Here is a 19,113-nt window from a genome sequence, read left to right as displayed (position 1 = left end):
GTGGGAAAGGGTGCTGGGGCCTTGCGTTTGGCTTTGTTTTCTTCCTGCTATTTGAGCAGGGGGGAAAAATGAAAGGTTTCCTTCTGACCCCAACCACTCCCCCACCTCCAAAACAGATACAAAATAGAGGCTGAATTTCAGGTTAGGGTGGATTGGAGCCTAGAGGGAAGGGGTTATCTGAGTGTGTGAGAGCTGCACTGGGTCCTGATCAGGACTGGGAGAGGGACACTCAGGGCCGGACGCCCCTACATAGGCACAGGGGGCTCCCTGGGGCCGGACACCCCCACATAGTCACGAGTGGGAGGTCCTGGGGCCGGACGCCCCCACATAGTCACGAGTGGGAGGTCCTGGGGCCAGACGCCCCCACATAGTCACGGGTCGGGGGTCCCCGGGGCCAGATTCCCCCACATAGTCACTAGTGGGAGTCCCTGGGGCCAGATTCCCCCACATAGTCACCAGGTGGGGGAGACAACCCCCACATAGTCATGGGTCGGGGATCCCTGGGGCCAGACGCCCCCACATAGTCAATGGGTGGGGGAGACAACCCCCACATAGTCACAGGTTGGGGGTCCTGGGGCCGGACGCCCCCACATAGTCACCGGGTGGGGGAGACAACCCCCGCATAGTCACGGGTCGGAGGCCCCGGGGCCGGACGCCCCCACATAGTCACGAGTGGGAGGTCCTGGGGCCGGACGCCCCCGCGTAGTCACGGGTCGGGGGCCCCGGGGCCGCACACCTCTGCGTAGTCATGGGGTGCTGAGGCGCCGGGAGGGGCCGGGGTGGCAGCAGAGCAGAGACAGATGGTGGGCCAGCCCTGCTGAGCTCTGCACAGGAGAAGGGGAATGGCTGGCACGCCATGCCCTCCAGCCTCGCTAGACTGGCCAAGCTTCAGAGGCTTGCTGGGCACACCCACAGGAGGGGCCCCCAGCTGACCAGGGCGGAGCCTCTCCGGCTGCGGCGCACGGAGACGCACAGACGGGAAAATAAGGAAGTGAAGCGCTTCCCACACCAGCACTGCCGAAGTCACGTGGTCCAAGTCAGGGTAACTGTTTACTAATAAAACTGCTTTAATTTGGAAAACGTTCAAGGAAATAAACAGTTTGGCCATTTGGCGAACGGCTCTCCACACTCCACGCATCAGACCAGCACACGCCAAGTCAGAGGAGGCAGAACGCAGGCACGTATACAGAAGTACAGAGAACTGAGAACCTCCCGCGCGCCTCTTGCAAATTCACAAGTGAAAAGCCCTTTAACAGTACAGAACTCAAGCACTAGCATGTTTTCTCAAGGCCATGAAAAACAATGAATTCCGTGTCTACTGTGTAGCCCTAAAATAGTACAGCATCACTGGCTTTGGTTCTAACACATGAGTTTTTAGAAAGTGAACCAGGCCTAATTCTTGAGCGCTTACTCTCTGAATGGAAGGGGCCTGAGAATGCCATGCTCCCTAACCGAGTGCCGGAGAGCAGCAGGGAGCCGGGTCAGCCGGCGCTCTGGGTCCCGCCCTGCTGCACGAGGGCCGGTGGGGCTCTGGGGCCCGAGCCACGGCACTGGGGCTCCTGCCGTCCAGCTCCAGACCGACGGTGGACAGAGCTCTGCTGTCTGAAGGGAGAGAGAGGTAGGCCGCGTCACCTGCCCGCGACAGCATTCTGAAACCCTTGGCTTCCCTGTGGAGGCATTCTGAAGAGCAGAAGGCACCATAGGAACCCTGCAGAACCCACCCGGCATCATTTGAGGCTTGCTGGACCCCGCCACTGTGCCAGAGCTGCACGTCCAGAGCCACGGACACGGCCCCTGAGCAGCGGGCCCCGGACACACAGGGCCGCCACTGCCCCCCGCGGGCCCCAGCTCCCTCGCCCTCCGCTCTCCGCCTCCGCTTCAGCCTGCTCTGGCCATCGGCAGCCGCACTTCACAAGCCCTCTCCCTTGGCCTCCACCTCATCTGTGGGTCTGTCCTTGCCACGGGCAGCCACGGGCGTTCGCCCACCTTCTGAGGCCCCTGGGGTGTTCAGGGCCTCTGGAGTCCGGCTCACAGGCAGCAGGCTAGCCCTGGGCCCCACCTTGGTGTCCGGGACCCCCTCGCCCCGCGGTGCACAGGCTGCGCCGCTCACCTGACTTGTTTAGCCGACACACCTCCTCCCAGGTGTAGTCCGCCAGGTTCACGGGCTGTGTCACCCAGGGGTCTGTCACCAGCTCCTCCAAGGTGGTGCGCTGCTCGGGCACAGGCTGCAGCAGCCCAGACATGAGGTTCATGAGGTCTGGGGACAGAAGGGCCTGTGGTCAGAGGGCTGACCGTGGCCCAGGCTGGGGGCGGGTGGCGTGCACTGCGTGAGTGCCGGGCCTGGGCCCCCACTTCTGACCAGCACCGCAGGGCTTCTGGAAGGCAGGGTCCCCAGCCATGCTTCCCGACGCGCTGCGGGAGGTGTGTGTGGCCCCTGAAATGAAAGAGCGCTCAAGCTCCCATGCCGCTCACGACACCAGCGGGCAGCGGCCCTAGCGTGGGCTGCCCTCTGGGGCTCTGGAGACACAGAGCCATGGACACAGGCATCGTGTGGCAGGAGGGGAGGGAGCGGGCCAGCTGCGGAGCCCCGGCCTCTCCCCACGGGAAGCGAGCACGGGTGCTGAGAAGAGCCCTGGACCTGGGTCTGCATCTGGCTCCCACTCTCTTTACCACTGTGGGTGTCACCGCACCCGGGGCCACTCCAGACCTCAGCGCCCGAGTGAGTGTCCTGAGAGCCCAGGGGGCAGAATTCGGAGCAGCCCACTCCCACCCCGCTGCTGGTGGAGCAGCCCCCCCAACCACAGGGTGGACCAGCACCCCTAGCCCCAGGGTGGGGCAGCCCCGGAAGGTGGAACAGACCCCCAGGGCGGGGCATCCCCGGAAGGTGGAACAGACCCCCAGGGTGGAGCGGCCCCGGAAGGTGCAGCAGCAGGCTGCAAGAGCCCCGCTATCACGGGACCCAGAACATCGGGAAAGCTCTACAGCTCTTCAGGCCGCTCTGGACTGCACTGTGCCCCCCTGCAGATTCCCCGCATGATGGTAATAGGAAGTGGGGCCTTTGGGAGGTGAAGAGGGTCAGATGAGGTTGTGCGCCCCACCCCCCCAGCATCAGTGCCCGAATCAGCAGAGGCACCAGAGGGCCTGCTCTCTCCTGTCTCTGCCCCGTGAGGACACAGGAAGACGCAGCTGTCTACCAGCCGGAATCCGCCAGCACCCTGACCTCGGGATCTGCCTCCAGACTGTGAGAAATAAACGTCGGTGCTGCAAACCCCGGCCTGTGATGGGCGGGCATGGCAGCCCGAGCGGACTGGGACTCGGGCCTCCAACCTGAGCGAGGAACCCAGGTTCAGGCCTGACGCCTAAGAGCACGCATCACCTCACCACCTATGACGATGAATGACTACTCTGGGATCACGTGTCACGACTGGGAGACCTCAGAACCCCGTGGCCCGGCTCCCTGGAGCTCCTCCAGGCACGGGTCTAAGGGCCATGCAGGCCCGCTGGCAGGGGTCGCACTGCGATGCAAGCCGCTCTGGTAGCTCTGCAGGAAGCCAGCTCACAAGGGCTCCAGGAGGGGCAGAACCCTGGTTCCACACGAGCGGTTGAGGGGCTCAAGTCCATCCTCCCCCTCCCCGCGGCCATGCTCAGAGGCTGCCAGTGTCCCTCAGAAGACAGCCCGTCCGGTCCAAACTTCCCTAAGATCAGTCACGACATCAAAGTCACCTGCAAATCGCCCTTCCATTCAGAGCAAAGTCTGAGAGGAACGGAAGAGAGAGTGCCTGTGTGGCTGTGTGGCTGACACCGTGCGCTGCTTGGAGACGGGAGCCGGCCCAGGACATCCGCCCGCGCGAGCTCACCTTCCGAGACCAGATACGGGGGGTTTATCGCGGCCTCCATGGTCTCCTCCAGCTCGCAGAAGGGGTTCTCCTCGAAGATCAGTGTGTACAGCGTGACCCCCATGGACCACATCTCCAGCTCTGGCCCCCGGTACCTGCCAGAGGAAGAGGAGGCACTTGGGACACTGGGCCAGCCCCACAAGAAAGCTGGACCCCACACGTCACCCAAGAGCAACTCCCAGCGAGACGTACCACACTCCTCGACCACATCCGCCCTCCGCCAGGCGCCCACCACCCACTGGGGATAAGGCGATAAGCAGAGGCCCACTCAGCAGCTGAGAGACCAAGTCAGCAAGGTGGCAAGGGGCCGAGCACAGTGTCCCCCGGGGTGCTTCCTGGAGGAAGAGGAGGGAAAACCCGGGAGTGCAGGCAGCGCACAGGCCCCCAGGGACCTGGGGAGCCACGGCGGCTTCAGAGCAGGGCGGCCCGCCCTTCAGAAAAGACCTGAAGGAGCCCGAGGTGAGACTGGCACAGGCGAGCCTCTGTAAGGATGAAGCAAGCCCTCAGCAGCGGGAGGGAGGAGACGGTGGGCAGTGGAGTCCAGGCAGCTGCCAGCTGGAGCAGCAGGCCTCGGGGATGGCGCCCCGGGGTGCTCTTGGTTCTCCTCTGTGCTTACAGATCCCCTGCTCCCAGCTACTATTCCTGGGCTCTGAGAGGCCAGCACTCTGCCAGCCGTCTATATGGTTCAACCCTAATGCCCACAGCAGACCAGCAGGGTGAATCCACCTTTGTCCTGCACAGAGGGCCAGGCCCCATGCTGCCAGCATGCTTGGTCCCTCAGGTCTGGAGCTGTGGGTGGGGGCGGGGGCAGCCTGGCCCCCGGAGCCCTGGGGAGCAGCTGTGTTCACCAGACGAGTGCAGACGCGGCAGCTGAGGGAGCTGGTGAGCAGAGGCCCAGGAGGAGCCCTCTGCCTTCCAGGGGCCACAGAGGGCCAGGGACACGAGGAGGCAGGAGCCAGGGGCAGGGGGGCAGGAGGCAATCATAACGACAGACCTCAGGGAAGTGAGAGGAGAGAAAATGCCAGAACAAGAGAATCAGACTTCCGTAGAAAGAGACTGCAAAGAGTCTGGAGACCAAGGAGAAACTCCAGTAGAGCAGAGCAGGGGTCAGCACACCTGCTGTGAAGCGCCAGTGACTAACGCAGGCTGGGGCCGCGTGGCCTCTGGACACTAACCCTCTCCGCCACGGCTGCACAAAAGCAGCCGCAGACACCCGGAAGCCCACAGGCGTGGCCCTGTGACAGCAGTGGGGGCCGGTCTCCCACCCAGGGACGGAAGGGTGTGGCGACAAGAGGGAAGACGCGTGCAGGACCCACGGTGAAGGTCCTGGATGCTCTGACCACGAGCCTGCCTGGGAGACGCATCAGAGCCACGCTTCTCCAGAGGACATGTTAAAGACGTACAGTGAAGCACCCGCAGTCAGACCCGCCTGGAGCTCAGCTCACACGGGTGAAGACCAGTTCCATCGTATGTGGACAAGACAGAAATCTACGCATTCAGGGCGCAAACACTGAGCACCGTTCCCATGCTCGGTGGAGCCCTACAACCCCTGAGCTTCGTCTCGTCCTTCCCTCTCCTGAGCTCCCTGAGACCGGGCCCTGCCGTTAGCGCTCCATGCCTCATGCGGCCAGCCCAGCCGCACACCGCCGCACTAGGCTGCTAGTGCTGGCGTCGAGATAAACAAACCAACTAAAAAATCCTCTTCATTCCTTTGAAGAGTCCCAAATTCGGGGACTCTTTGTCTTAACTTTTGATTATACTGAACTCCAAACACAAAAGGTAAGAAGACAGTCTAATGAACCCCTGGCTTCCCTTTTCCTGAGTTCCTGACTGAGCTTCCTTTTCCTGCCCACTGACCTCCCAAAGCATACTTTGTCACTCAGCACCCTCATCACAAAGAGGCACAACCTGAAGCCGCTTCCCTCTGCTACCGCGGAAGGTGTGAGCACAGGTTGCCAGCCCGGGACACCTACGGGTTCCCCATGAGGACCTCGGGCGCGCAGTACTCGATCGTCCCGCAGAAGGTGTAGAAGAGCTTGCCCCGCTCCAGGTAGGCGGCCGAGCCGAAGTCGATGAGCTTGATGGAGAAGTCCTCGGCAATGACAATGTTCTCGTCCTTGATGTCCCGGTGGAGGATGCTCTCAGAGCGCAGGTACACCACGGCCGCCACCAGCTGGAACAGGGGCCACCGCTGTGATAAGGACACTTCACACGAGGCCTCAGAGAAGGAAAGAGAGTGAAGCCGACTCTTTGTGACCCCCCGGACTGCAGCCTGCCAGGCTCCTCCATCCCTGGGATTTTCCAGGCAAGGGTACTGGAGTGGGTTGCCATGCCCTCCTCCAGGGGATCTTCCCAATCCAAGGGTCGAACCCGGGTCTCCCATGTTGCAGGCACTCTTTACTATTTGAGCCACCAGGCCTGCCCCTCGGCAAATCCCCAGGAAGGCCAAGCGGCACCATCAGCTAGAGGGACCGAATGTACGGCAGCTCTGCAGGACCCACTCACCCGTGGCTGTGCCCTTCCAGGGACGCCCCACATGAACACAGCTCCTATACAGCTTCTAGGTCTCGGCCTATGTGCCACCAGTGGCCTCCCCGGCAGACTTTCACTCACCCCACGACAGGCAGAACGATCGTCTAGGGAGCACAGACAGACGGCCGCAGAAGCCAGAGAGCGCATGGTGGATGCCTGGATGAGTGTGGGCTGGGCTGTGTGGCCAGTGGCCCAGGAGAAGGCCCAGAGGGGCAGTAATTTCCCCAGAGCTCATCGGGCAACTCGAGCAGGGCTGGGAGCAGAAGCCCAGCTCCAGGCTGCAACTTCCAGGCTCTGACAGCTTCTCAAAGAGCAGCGCAGAGTGGAGCCGTGCTTTCCCCAATGCGTGCAGCCTTTCAGCGGTGCAGCCTCAAAGGAACTCCCCGGGAAACGGGCCAAGCGCAGTGTCCACTGTCTCCACTGTGAGAGGGTAGTTACTAGGATGTACCGCTGCCTGCCCGCACTGCACGTGCGGTGAGGGAGAGCAACAGCAGTAGCAGCTCAGTGAAGTTTAAGTAAAATTAGTACGACTTCTGACCCCACTCATAACATGGACACCAGCTGTACCGATCAGCACAGTGATTTCATGGACACAGTCGTTCACATCGTTAGAGACAATCTTACATTTACAAATGAGTATCTTTGAGTCAGAAGCAACAATTAATGGCAGACAAACTAAGCTGAATTAGTTAACCTTAAATAAATAAAGAGGGCTTCTCCACTGGCTCATCAGATAAAGAATCTGCCTGCAATGCAGGGGACACAGGAGACACAGGTTCAGTCTCTGGGTTGGAAAGATCCCCTGGAGGAGGAAATGGCAGCCCACTGCAGTATTCCTGCCTTGAAAGTCCCAGGAGCCTGGTGGGCTACAGTCCAAAGGGGCGCGAAGACTCAGCACGAGCAAAAGTGAGCGTTCTATTGGCGTGGCCAGAATAAATGGACGAACGCATGTTTACATACACATACATGCAAACGTGTGCATGCCTGCACGTGTGTAGACGACATGTGCTGCACAGATGTGCGCGCGCACACACATTCACACATACACATACACTCACGCGCGTATGTACATACATCGACATACACACATGCACACGTATGTACGAGGCTCCAGGCGGGGAGCAGAAACCGCACGTTGCACTGAATGTCGACGACTTTGAGGGTTATTAACTACAGAGAACCAACGAGCCCGGATGCGAGGAGAAGCTGCTCACCGTGGAGAGCGCACCGAGGGGGCCGCGTACCGCGGAGGAAAGCCGCGCACCGCGGAGGCCGCTCACCGCAGAGAAGAGCCGCGCGCCGCGCAGGAGAGCCGCGCGCCGCGCAGGAGAGCCGCGCACCGCGGAGGAGGGCCGCGCACCGAGAGGGCCGCTCACCGAGGGGGCTGCTCACCGAGGGTGCTGCTCACCGAGGAGGAGAGCCGGGCACCGTGGAGGCGAGCCGGGCACCGTGGAGGCGAGCCGCGCACCGCGGAGGCCAGCCGCGCACCACGGAGGCGAGCCGCGCACCTCAGAGGCCGCGCACCGCGGAGGAGGGCCGCGCACCGCGGAGGAGGGCCGGGCACCGCGGAGGAGGGCCGGGCACCGCGGAGGAGGGCCGCGCACCGCGGAGGAGGGCCGGGCACCGCGGAGGAGGGCCGGGCACCGCGGAGGAGGGCCGGGCACCGCGGAGGAGGGCCGCGCACCACGGAGGAGGGCCGCGCACCGCCGAGGAGAGCCGCGCACCGAGGGGCTGCTCACCGAGGAGGAGAGCCGGGCACCGTGGAAGAGAGCCGCACTCCACGGAGGAGAGCCGCGCACCGCGGAGGAGGGCCGCGCACCGCGGAGGAGGGCGGGCACCGCGGAGGAGGGCCGCGCACCGCGGAGGAGGGCCGCGCACCGCGGAGGAGAGCCGGGCACCGCGGAGGAGAGCCGGGCACCGCGGAGGAGGGCCGCGCACCGAGCAGACGCGACCTGGGGCTGGAGGCAACGCACACGCTTACACGGGACACTGCCGTTCTGTAGAGCCCTGAGTCCATATTTACACGTGATGCTCACTGTGCACACTGATTTACGAAAGGGCCGTGGAGACTTATTGCAGAAGTTAAACAGTATCGGTCACCCAGTCAGAGGCGTCAGCAGCCCTGAACGAACAGCAGTCGGGCAGCAGCTGTGGGTAGGCGAGTCCACATGTGTCACACGGAAACCTGTTTGCCATGAGGATTCCAGAAGCAAACCTCCACTCTCGAGTGAAGGAGACGCCTGTATACCCTTCCAGAGGAGGAAGACAGGCAGAGGAGGCGTTCTCTGGGCAGAAATGTGATGACCAAACCTTACAAGTAGGTGCCTCAGAAATTTAACTTCAGAAATCCAGTGATTTCTGGGCGTTCATAGCTTTGGGGAAGAAATATCAGTTCGTGGAAGCTGTTATTAGAAACCAAGTCAGCTCCAGGAAACCAAGAGCAAACCTGTGGACTGGTCACATCCCCCTACTCTGCACCCCCTGGAATCCCTCCACCTTTTCCAGGGAGCAAGGAATCATCTGGAATGAAACTCCCACATTCCCCAAACCAAAGAACTGTTGTCTCCCCCCGCCCCACCCCAACACCCAATTTCTCTTTCACAGGACACCTTTCTACACAGCTGGCTACTCTCCCTTTCCAAGAAATAATGAACAGACTAAGATCAGTACACGGACAGACACGAGAGAAACCAAGACAAATACTCAGTGTAAACCGAGATGGCCAGAACCACAATCTTTGCAGGTTAATTAACTGGACAGCTCCATCCACTCAGCACTTCCCGCGCGCCTGCCTCGGGCGTGCTGCACAGGGGCCTCTGCACTCTCTGATTTAGTCCCAGCAGTCCTGTGAGACGCTGGCTCGAGTGAGGTCCACATACAAATGAGCAGGGTCTCCCCGTGGTGGACAAGGATTCAGATCAGATGCACAGCCTGCAAGCCCAATCTGAGAGCTACACTGGCTCCTCTTGAGGCTGGGTGGGTATCATCTGAATATAAATACACTTTAATCTTCACCCCACATCCTCAGTCACCCCAGGGTGACGCCTGGCCTCACTCTTCCTCCCCAACCCCAACCTCACTCTCTCTACTTCAACAGCAGAATTCTCTTCTCGAAACACGTGTCCTACTCAGTAACATCCCCAAACCGGAGGCTGGGTCCAGCATGACTGACTCTGGAGTCCTGGGCCCAGGCTGCCAGGCCTGTTCTTACCTGTCGAAAGATGTAGCTTGCCAGGGGCTCGTCGAGGCTGGGATGGCGGTCAATGAATGCAAACAGGTCCAAGCCAGAGCCGTGCTTTTCCATTACCAGCTGAAAGAAGCCTTGGTTCTCAAACACGTCCAGCACCTGTTGAGAGAGAGAGACAAGCTGGGTCCGGCCCTGCCAGGACACCTCCAAGGCAGCGCGCTTGGGCACAGACATGAGCCAGCACCCCACCTTGATGATGTTGGCATGCTCCACCTTGCACAGGATGGCTATCTCTAAAGTGACCTTCCCAAGCTTGGGGTCCTCAATCCAGCAGTCCTCCAAAACCTTTTCCTTCTTAATAAACTTCACCACCACCTACGAGAGAGACAAGGGATGTCACTGCAGCCCTTCCCACTGGCCCCCCAGCAGCTGTGGCGCCTTCACCTCCAACCTAACCCCCACCTCCACCCCCACGAGTCCTGGGACGTGAAGGAAGAAACCTAATAACAACCGTCCAACGTGAGGGCCCAGGAGCAAGTCAGAAGCCAGCCGGAAGTCCCAAGTGGACCCACGCGACCTGCACAGCGGGAGGATGGGGTAACGGAGGAACCGGGCGGTCTGATGACAAGACCAGCCCCTGCAGGTCTCGGGGTGGGTGTTCCCCAGATACCCCACGTCACCCCTATTTCTCAACCAAGGCCTGGATGTCCCGGCCAAGAAAATGAAATAAGAGGCCTGAGGACTGGCAGAAAATGAACAAAAATGTCAGTCATGTTGGTTTGGAGAACTAACCAGAGAATTCCACAAGATGGGCGGACACAAGACAAATACGTGGAAAAAATGGTGTGGTGCAGCCACAAAAAAGAAAAAGGAAGCCCACAGTGCCCACTGGATTGCTGACGAGAATGAGATGACTGCCCTCAGATAAATAAAGATGGCAACAGAAACTTAACTCGAGTCCACCAAGAAGCACGCGACACCCGGAGCAGTGTGTCTAAACCTCTAGGAGGTGTGAGCACACTCAGAAAACGCCACACAGCACAGCGCTCAGTATTAAGTCACAGCTTAGAAACACACACTCAATCCAAGAAGCTAGAAAAATAGCAAAGTTTACAGAAAGTACCAGAAAAGCAACATAAAGAAAAGAAACAATTGATGAAAAGCGTGAGCAATTCTCTGGCAAGTCCGGCAAAGAGGAGAGCGCATGCACACGAAAGTGAGGTGAGCAGAGGCAGCAGCTCTGGCCAGGAGCACCTGCGGACGTGACGCCACGGCACCAGCCGCCGCCGGAGTCCCCAGCTCCGCAGGCCCCACAGGACTGACGCAGACGCACGCATATGAGAAAACCCCAAACAGAAACGTTAGCAAGCCCAGGGGCTCCCCTGGTGTCCTGGGGCTTAGACTCTGCACTCCCAATGCAGGAGGCCTGGGTTTGATCCCTGGCCAGGGAACTAGATACCGCAAACTGCGACTAAAAGATCCACACGCTGCGACTAAGATCCAGAGCCGCCAAACAAACAAATATAAATAATAAAAATATGCGTTAGCAAGCCAAGTTCAGCAACACACTAAAAAAATGTTATAAGGCAATAAAGGATTGAGTCTATGTATAAAAGTTGACTGTGATTACTCACATATTAATAAAAGAAACAAAACATGATCATTGCAATAGATGCTGAAAAGTCATTTGGCCTAAGTCAACATTTATTCCTTAAATTTTAAAAAAAGTGAACTGAAAATGAAACAGCCTCAAACAAAAGGTATCCATCAAGAGATGAAAGGAGTCACTGGAGCGGGCAGAGGACCACCAGGAGGCTGGGCGGCGTACCTGTTACTCCTCACGGCTCTGCAGGTCCGAGTCAAGGCGACGGCAGGAAGGAAAAGAAGGCGACGAGATGTGAGCAACAGAGAGAGGGGCGCAAGCGCCAGTGCCCGCAGAGGGCCAGACAGAGCGACTGAAAACCACTAAGACCAACACAGCTTTGACACAGACTCCCCGGCTGTCAGCCAAGCACGCAGCTGTGGCAGATTCCAGCAGTGATGAGAAGAGTGGCGACAGGTCCCACGCGGGCCCTCCCAGGAAGCGGCGGGCCAGGCCCGGGGGTATCTGGGCAGCCTGGGGCTTTGCAGGGACATGCAGCATGGTCCCCAAACACCCCGGCAACTACATGTCTACCCACAGTGGGACTGGGAGGAAGGCTGTGAGGTACATCAGAGCCACCCCCAGCACCCAGAAGCCCCCACCTCTCAGGAGCCCAGTACCTCCTTATTCGCCTCCTTGTCCACCGCCGTCCACACGAAGCCAAAGGCCCCGCTGCCAATCGGGCTGAGCGTGCTGTACTTAAGGGAGTATGCCCCCTCACAGGCCGCCAGCCCCTCTGGCTCCACGGCCTTGGGGGGCTCCTCAAACCAGGGCTTGGTTCCAAGCACCTGCAACCACAAAGGCAAGTCTGAGGGACCACACGCAGCACGCTGAAGGAAGGACAGTAGAGGCGGCTGTGGCCCCCTGTCCGAGAGCGGCACCCACTGCCCCGCCCACTCCTCAGGCCCCTGGGGTCCCCAGCCCGAGACTGCTGTCCAGAGGGCACACCCAGGGCCTCAATGTGCCAGTCCAAACTGGCGCTCACCCGGCCCCACTGTGCGCATGGAGCACACGCAGAGCTGAAAGCCCACGTGCGGCTCACGCCTCACCCAGGAGGTCGGACAGCAGTGTGGGGAGCCACGCAGAGCCCCTGCCGCCCTGGAGGGCACGGGGTGCTGACAGGAGGGGACAGCAGGCGCCGTCCGCAGACACCCACCTCCCCCAGGCTGGCCGCGGGCAGCTCGCAGGTGGAGTGGGCAGAGCTAGGCAGGCTGGCCAGCAGCAGGTGGGTGCGCAGAAGGTCCTTCACCAGCCAGCAGCAGAAGAGGGTGGCCGGGCCCTGGAGCTCCACACGCCGCACCTCGAACTGCACACCTGTGGAGGGCGGCAAGACCAGGCCCCCTCTGAGCCCCACAGCCCCGTGGGCAGGGCCCCCGTGCCCGCAGAAGGGCATGGCTGAGGCCAGCAGCCACACCTCCCCGGCACAGGGCCAGGGGCTGGCCTGTCCTCCAGGGCAGCCAGAGGCCAAGTGACTCGGGAGACCCGCCCCTAGCCACCAACGCAGATGAGCCTAGAGAAGCTGCCCCAGCACCCTCCACGCACACAGCCATGCACACAGGTGCCACCCGGCTCTGTACACTGCACGCCACAGCACACCACCGGGGCACAGGCGTTTGCTGACACAGCCTCCTGGGGACACAGCAAAGCAAGTGTGACTGTCTTCTTTCTGGCAGGGGGTTTACAGGTCATTTTACTTTCTTCTTTTTAGTCTTTTATTTCTAGTATTCCGACAAATAACATACATTACTCATAAAACTCTTTTAAGGTTAGGACAAAAGCCCTGTAGTCAGCACTAGGAAATCGGCAATGAGGAAAACAGCTGGCTGAGATACAGCACCGCTGGAAAATTAGGAAAATAAAAAGGGACAAGCCACAGGGCTGACTGCCAGCCCCAGAGCGGAGGCTCCGGGAAGGGCAGCCTCCTGGCACACGGAGCACGCGCACACTTGGAATCCCACGCCTGGCAAACCTCACCCAGAAAGCCAGAAGACAGTGTGCAGAGCCACACAGAGGCCCTCCCCACCCCGGGGGCGCGGCGCTGACAGGAGGGCGGCTCGGTCCTCACCCAGACCTGGCTGCCCCTGAAGCCCAACAGCCTGCGGAGATCCGAGCCCCGCCTCCTCGCCCAGCGGGACTGCCGAGGCCGCGGCTCTGGGGCCCCACCCACTGCTGCACCGCACAGAGCGGCCGGCACCCCGGGCTCCCCCCGGCACACGCGCTTGAGGCCCTTTCAGGAGGCAAACTATAACTTCAGGTTCTTTTCTTAAAATAATTCATCATTTCTGCCACACTACTCCGGGGATGAAACCCCCAAGACACCAGGAGGAGGAGGACCCCACCCCCACGGAGCCCACTCTGGGGGCAGCAGGGCAGCAGGGAGCAGGCCCTGCCAGCCCCGCCCGCCCGCACATACTCAGCTGCGAGCCGTCCCGGTGGTAGCAGCTCCCCGCGTAGGTGCCCTCCTGGATCTCCGGCTGCAGGTCGGCCGCCCTGAGGGGTGCAGGGCCGGGGCCCTCGGTTCTCACGGGCGTGGAGGTGACGTGGAGGCTCAGCCCAGGCACCTCCAGTGGGCACTCATCCTCAGGGCCGGCTGCCAGCACGGGGAGTACACAGCTCGGGCTGTCGCGGCCGTTCACATCCTGGTGATCGGAGGACACCAGACAGGTCGGGGACGGCTCTGTCTCCTCCAGGCCCAGGCGGCTCTCACGGAAGCGTCGACCCCCACACAGATCAACACAGGTGCCGGTCAGCAGCAGCAGCTCCCGGTCGCCCAGCACATCTGACCGCTGCCTGTGCAGGGCACCCACGCCTGCGTCCGAGCCCAGCAGCGAAGGCAAGGGTGTGCCCCCGAGTTCAGACGTGGCGCACGGGCAGTCAGGAGGAGTTCGGTCTGTGCAGTCCCTGAAAACGAGCTCCTTGAGGTTCCAGGAAAACGAGTCCTCACTAGCCTCTGGGGCCGCCACAGCCTCCAGGGCGCCGGGCAGGTCAGTGGCCAGGGCATAGCAGGCCGAGGAGCTGCCCGAGCGACCGCCCCGCGGTGCTGTGGCTCTCAGGCCCGACAAGGACGCAGGGGCAGAGAGCGGGGGCTGCCCCATCAGGACCAGCTCGGCGTAGGAGACGCCCCAAGGCCCCGCGAGGCTCGAGGCGGACAGCTGCTCCTTTATCAGGCATGTATGCAGCTCCTCTCTGTCCTGCCGCGCCTCCAGCCAGGGCTCGTCCAAAGGCGGCGTCGAGAACAAGAGCTGCAGCGTCCCCGGGGGGCTGGGGGCCAAGCATGGGCTTCCTGGCAGTGCGCTCTGCTCCCCCTGGGGGCCCTGCCCAGCCAGATGACCCTCAGTGTGGGGCACGGCCGTGGCAACGTCAGGGCCCTGGTCTGAATCTCTGGCGCTGCCCCGCTCTGCCCGCGCCTCCTGACACGGGCCGTGCGTCTCATCCCCACTACTCCTGTCTGCACTGGGGATGGCAGCTTCTGAGTCTTCCTGGGAAGCAGACAGCTTCGGGTCCCCCAGCTCAGATTGACTCCCCCGCTGAAGGCCCCGGCTGAGGTGCTCTGCTGTCGCCAGCTGCTCTTGCTCTGAGACGGAGTGCTGCTGGCCCTCGGGTGACGACGGGCCACTGCGGGCGGATGGGGCTCCCTCAGGCACATCTCGCGGGCACTCGGGCAGTGACCGGCTTCCTCCTGGGATGCTTTCCCCCCTGCAGGTTGTGATGTGGGACAACACAGTCACTTAGGAGCCACAGAGATCACATGGATTCCCCCTCCAGCAGAGACCAGCACAAAGCAATTACCACCGTGAATAGGACAGGAGAGAAGATGAACTTCTATAACAAAGTTAAAAAATGACATACGAAGGCACATGTTCTCCAGACAAATCCACTTAGCAGTGGCTCACGCAGGCTCAGTCGGAGCGCTAGGGCCCTGTGCGCAAGGCTGCGGTCCCCACGCTCCCCGGCCCGCGGGCGGCCAGGCGCCCCGCGTGGCAGGAGGCATGGGGAGAAAGGGGAGGAACCGTGACAGCCACAAACGCCACCAGATCCACAGCGCAGAGGGGGAGGCCGAGAGGAGTCGGGGCTGGGAGAGCTGGGCGCGGGGTCCTGGGAGCCAGAGCACAGAGCCGCAGCACGCTGGGGACAGGGACCACAGAGGAAGAGGCCACCGCGGCCCCAGGTGACTGCGGAGCCACGGACAGGGGTCCAGCCCGGCCACTAACACCCACAGGGCAGTGCTGGGCGCCGCCCCGGGTCAGCCCAGGCCGGACAGCGGCCCCGAGGGCAACAGAGAGTGGCCGTGCCCGGCCTGGCTGGGGTTCAGGCATGCAGCGATGGGTAAGCACTGCAGCAGAGGGCCAGAAGAGACACGGAGAGGCGGGCCCTGCTCGAGGACCGCCGCAGGGGAGGCAGCTGTGAGCGGGATTCCAAGGACCTGCAGGACTCTCCAGGGGAACCAAGGAGCAAGGGGCCCTCCCCTCCTTGCCCCGTGCACGTGAGCGCTCAGCCAGGACTGATGGGGTCACGCTGCTGCAACTGCCGAAGCAAAGCCAGAAGCCAGGGGTGGACGCAAATGGCAGGGGCTGCGTCCGCAAGCCATGGTGCTACATGAGGGGCAGGCTTGCTCTGGGGATGCACGGTGCCTCCAGCACGTGCACACATGTGGGAGGGCGTGTCCGAGCACACACATCTGTATAGCGAGGGCCCACCCTCAAGGGCACGGGAGGTGGCCTGGCAGGAGCTCGCGGCTGGCAAAATTGGGGCACTTTTGCTGCTCACCATTTTTCTTCAGTACTTAAACACACACATTCTCATAGCACGGCTTTAAAACATCATTTCAAGAAAACCAGAAAACTGTGTGGTGTCCATAAACCCCACGCAATGGCTAGCAAAAGAAGCCGGAGATAAGAAGGTGCATCCGGCCGAGCTCAGGATAGGCCCTGCTGCCCCGTGTCCTGACCCCCAGGGCAGCGAGGGACGCCAAGCAGAGCGGCAGCAGCCCGTCCCAGGGGAGAGGAGAAAGGCCCGCCAAGGTTGGCGCCTTACTGTACATTCAGTCTCAAAGTGATTTTCCAAAATGAGAAACTGGCTGAAAACACACCAAAACACTGCACACAGCACAAGGGGACTCTCACTTCCACTTTCCTGAGTTTTCCAAACTGAACCCTCCTCCTCTAAATAGAATACTATGTCATCTAAAAACGTGCAGCAAAGAGAGTCAAGTGATTTCTGGGACCAGTTCCCTGGATCCTGCCTAAACGCTTCCTTTCCCGCACAGCAGGCCAGCGGCACGGCGGCAGCAGGGCCATGCGGGGGCGCCGGTGTCACCTCCGTCGTCGCGTCCACAGCGCCCTCCCCTCCCAGGCGCACCTGCCCCTCCCTCGGAGGTCTTACCTGGGAGCGGGCGGCGCCAGCGGGCAGGCGGGGAGGGAGCCCCCGGGGGCTGTGGGGCATGTGTCCTGGCTCTCTGCTGGCTTTGGGGTCTCGGTGTCCACCTTTGGATCTGGCAAAAAAGAGTGTTTCCCACTGGCTTGCGCATACCACTGAAAACTACCTCCTGTCCACTGGGCAGGGGCCTGATCTGACCGCAGAAACGCTGCCAGACTCATGCCCACAGTGCAGCCCTGGCTCCCAGCCAGGCCTGGGCCCCTCACTGCTGACAGCCCCCAGGAGCTCCACTCTCTGACTGCGGGGGAGAACCAGAGGCCTGCGGCCTGAGGCTGCTCCTCTCCTCAGGGCCACTGGCCTCCCTGCCATGCCCAGCCTGCTCCCTTGCCCAGGAGGCCACCCACTCCTTCCAGCCTGGGGGCCCGAGAAGGCAAGCATCCCCCCTCTGTCTCCCTCTGGAGCGCAGGGTCTTCTCCGCCTCATTGCTATACTTGCGCCACCTGGCTCTGCCCAGGCTCCAGAGGCCAGATGGAGTGCCAGCCTACAGCAGGGCCGGGACACCACAGTAACCGGGGTGCCAGGGGCGCGATGTCCGTGCTGCTCAGCAGCCTGGGAGGCTCCCAGGAGGAGTCTGGCCCCCGCGGGCAGGAGTGACGGACAGGCACCACGAGCAAGCGTGCAATGCCACAGGTCGACTCTAGAGACCATGAGGGCAGAGCTCCTGTGACGCCGCCCACCCATTTCCTACAAAGAACACGAATCACACACACACTGAAAGAACTTAGATTCTGGAAAAAGAGAAAAAAGTATCAGTGACAGAGAAAAAAGGAGTCTTTCCAGAGAGAAAAACCCAGATACAACGAAGGAAATTGCATGTTAAGAAAAGGGGTCACTCAGAGAGTCAGTAGCCTGACAAAGCACCTTTTAAAAAACCGAACACCAGGGACATCCCTGCTGTGCAGTGGTGAAGAGTCTGCACTTCCAAAGCAGGGAGGTGGGTTTGATCCCCGGTAAGGGAGAGAGATCCATGCGCCACAAACCAACTAAGGCCACAACCACAACTACTGAGCTTGTGCACACTGGGGCCGGTGTAGCACGAGAAGGGAGGCCGTGCACTACAGAGAACCTGCATGACACGGGAAACGCCCCAACACTGCAGCCGAGGCACGACAAACACCCCTGACAGGGAGAGCTCATGTCCCGTCAGACGCCACAGAGTCACGCCTGAGGCCGGACACACACCATCTGACACGGAGCATTCACGTCCTATCAGACACCACAGAGTCACATCTGAGGCCCGACACACAGTGTAACAACCAGCACTCACGTCCTGTCAGACACCACACAGTCACACCTAAGGCCTGACACACACCATCTGACAGTGAGACTCACGTCCTGTCAGACACCACACAGTCACACCTAAGGCCTGACACACACCATCTGACAGTGAGACTCACGTCCTGTCAGACACCACACAGTCACACCTAAGGCCTGACACACACCATCTGACAGTGACACTCACGTCCTGTCAGACGCCACACAGTCACACCTAAGGCCTGACACACACCAGCTGACAGTGACACTCACGTCCTGTCAGACGCCACACAGTCACATCTTAGGCTGACACACAGCATCTGACAGGGAGCACTCACGTCCCGTCCGACACCACACAGTCATAGTTTCCCTCACTGACTGTATTAAATCCACTGGTGTTTCCTCCAAGTCCAGGTCTTTCCACCAACTCGCCCTCAGGTGACAGCACCCGTGGGCGCAGGCCTGGGAGGACCCCTGAGCCGACACTGGGGTTGCCCGGTCAAGCCTCCTGGAGCAGAAGTGAGCTCCCTGGAGGCTGCCGGAGCCTCCGCTGGCCTTTGCTTCCCGGGGCTCCACCTGCAGAGAACAGAGAGGGGTCCACACAGTGGGAGCCCCACACTGTGCCCCAAACATGGTCCTACAGCGTCCCAGTGTGGACTTGGGGCTTTTATTGGCGTCACCTTAAATGCTTAGTTAAAAGCACTGGTAGCCTCCCTTGTGGCTCAGGGTAAGAAAATCCGTCTGCCGTGCTAGAGACAAAGCAGATCCAGTCCCTGGTCTGGGCCGAGCCAGCTGACGAGGCCGGGCGCCACCGCTGCTCCCCAGCAGAGGCCCCTGCAAACGAGAACCCTCCACCTTGGCTAGAGAGGAGCCTGTGTCTCCACAGCTAGAGAAAAGCCTGCCTGGCAACAGGACTCTGCACAGCTAAAAATAAGTAAGTCAATTAAAAAGAAAACACTGGAAATGGACAAAACTAAACAAATCCGAGACTGCTGACTCAGGGACGGATCTGACATCAGTCCTACTTCAGCTACTTACATAAAGCTACGTCACCTACTCGCACAGAAGAGACTGCCGAGCACGTGCCCAGTGACGCACCCCCTGCCCGCATCTGGCCTCAACGCTGTGAGACCCACACAAGCGTCCCATCCCCTGGGAACGTGGAA

General features: G+C 60.9%; 1 protein-coding gene across 1 annotated transcript in view; it reads right to left on the bottom strand.

The window, feature by feature from the left end:
* PASK (PAS domain containing serine/threonine kinase) overlaps positions 1,044-19,113 on the bottom strand; it is a 27,458-nt gene continuing 9,388 nt past the window's right edge. The window contains exons 8-17 of the mRNA XM_018039872.1: positions 16,640-16,748; positions 13,671-14,953; positions 12,414-12,571; positions 11,878-12,045; positions 9,865-9,990; positions 9,640-9,774; positions 5,870-6,069; positions 3,858-3,991; positions 2,111-2,257; positions 1,044-1,602 (exon numbers count right to left, since the gene is read on the bottom strand). Coding sequence (XP_017895361.1) covers positions 1,448-1,602; positions 2,111-2,257; positions 3,858-3,991; positions 5,870-6,069; positions 9,640-9,774; positions 9,865-9,990; positions 11,878-12,045; positions 12,414-12,571; positions 13,671-14,953; positions 16,640-16,748 — 2,615 coding nt within the window. The 3' untranslated portion in view covers positions 1,044-1,447. The remainder of the gene's footprint in view (positions 1,603-2,110; positions 2,258-3,857; positions 3,992-5,869; positions 6,070-9,639; positions 9,775-9,864; positions 9,991-11,877; positions 12,046-12,413; positions 12,572-13,670; positions 14,954-16,639; positions 16,749-19,113) is intronic.

The sequence above is a fragment of the Capra hircus genome, chromosome 3 (genome assembly GCF_001704415.2).
Source record: "Capra hircus breed San Clemente chromosome 3, ASM170441v1, whole genome shotgun sequence".
Taxonomy (NCBI): domain Eukaryota; kingdom Metazoa; phylum Chordata; class Mammalia; order Artiodactyla; family Bovidae; genus Capra; species Capra hircus.
The sequence above is the reverse complement of the archived record's forward strand: the minus strand, read 5'-3'. Positions and strand labels throughout refer to the sequence as shown.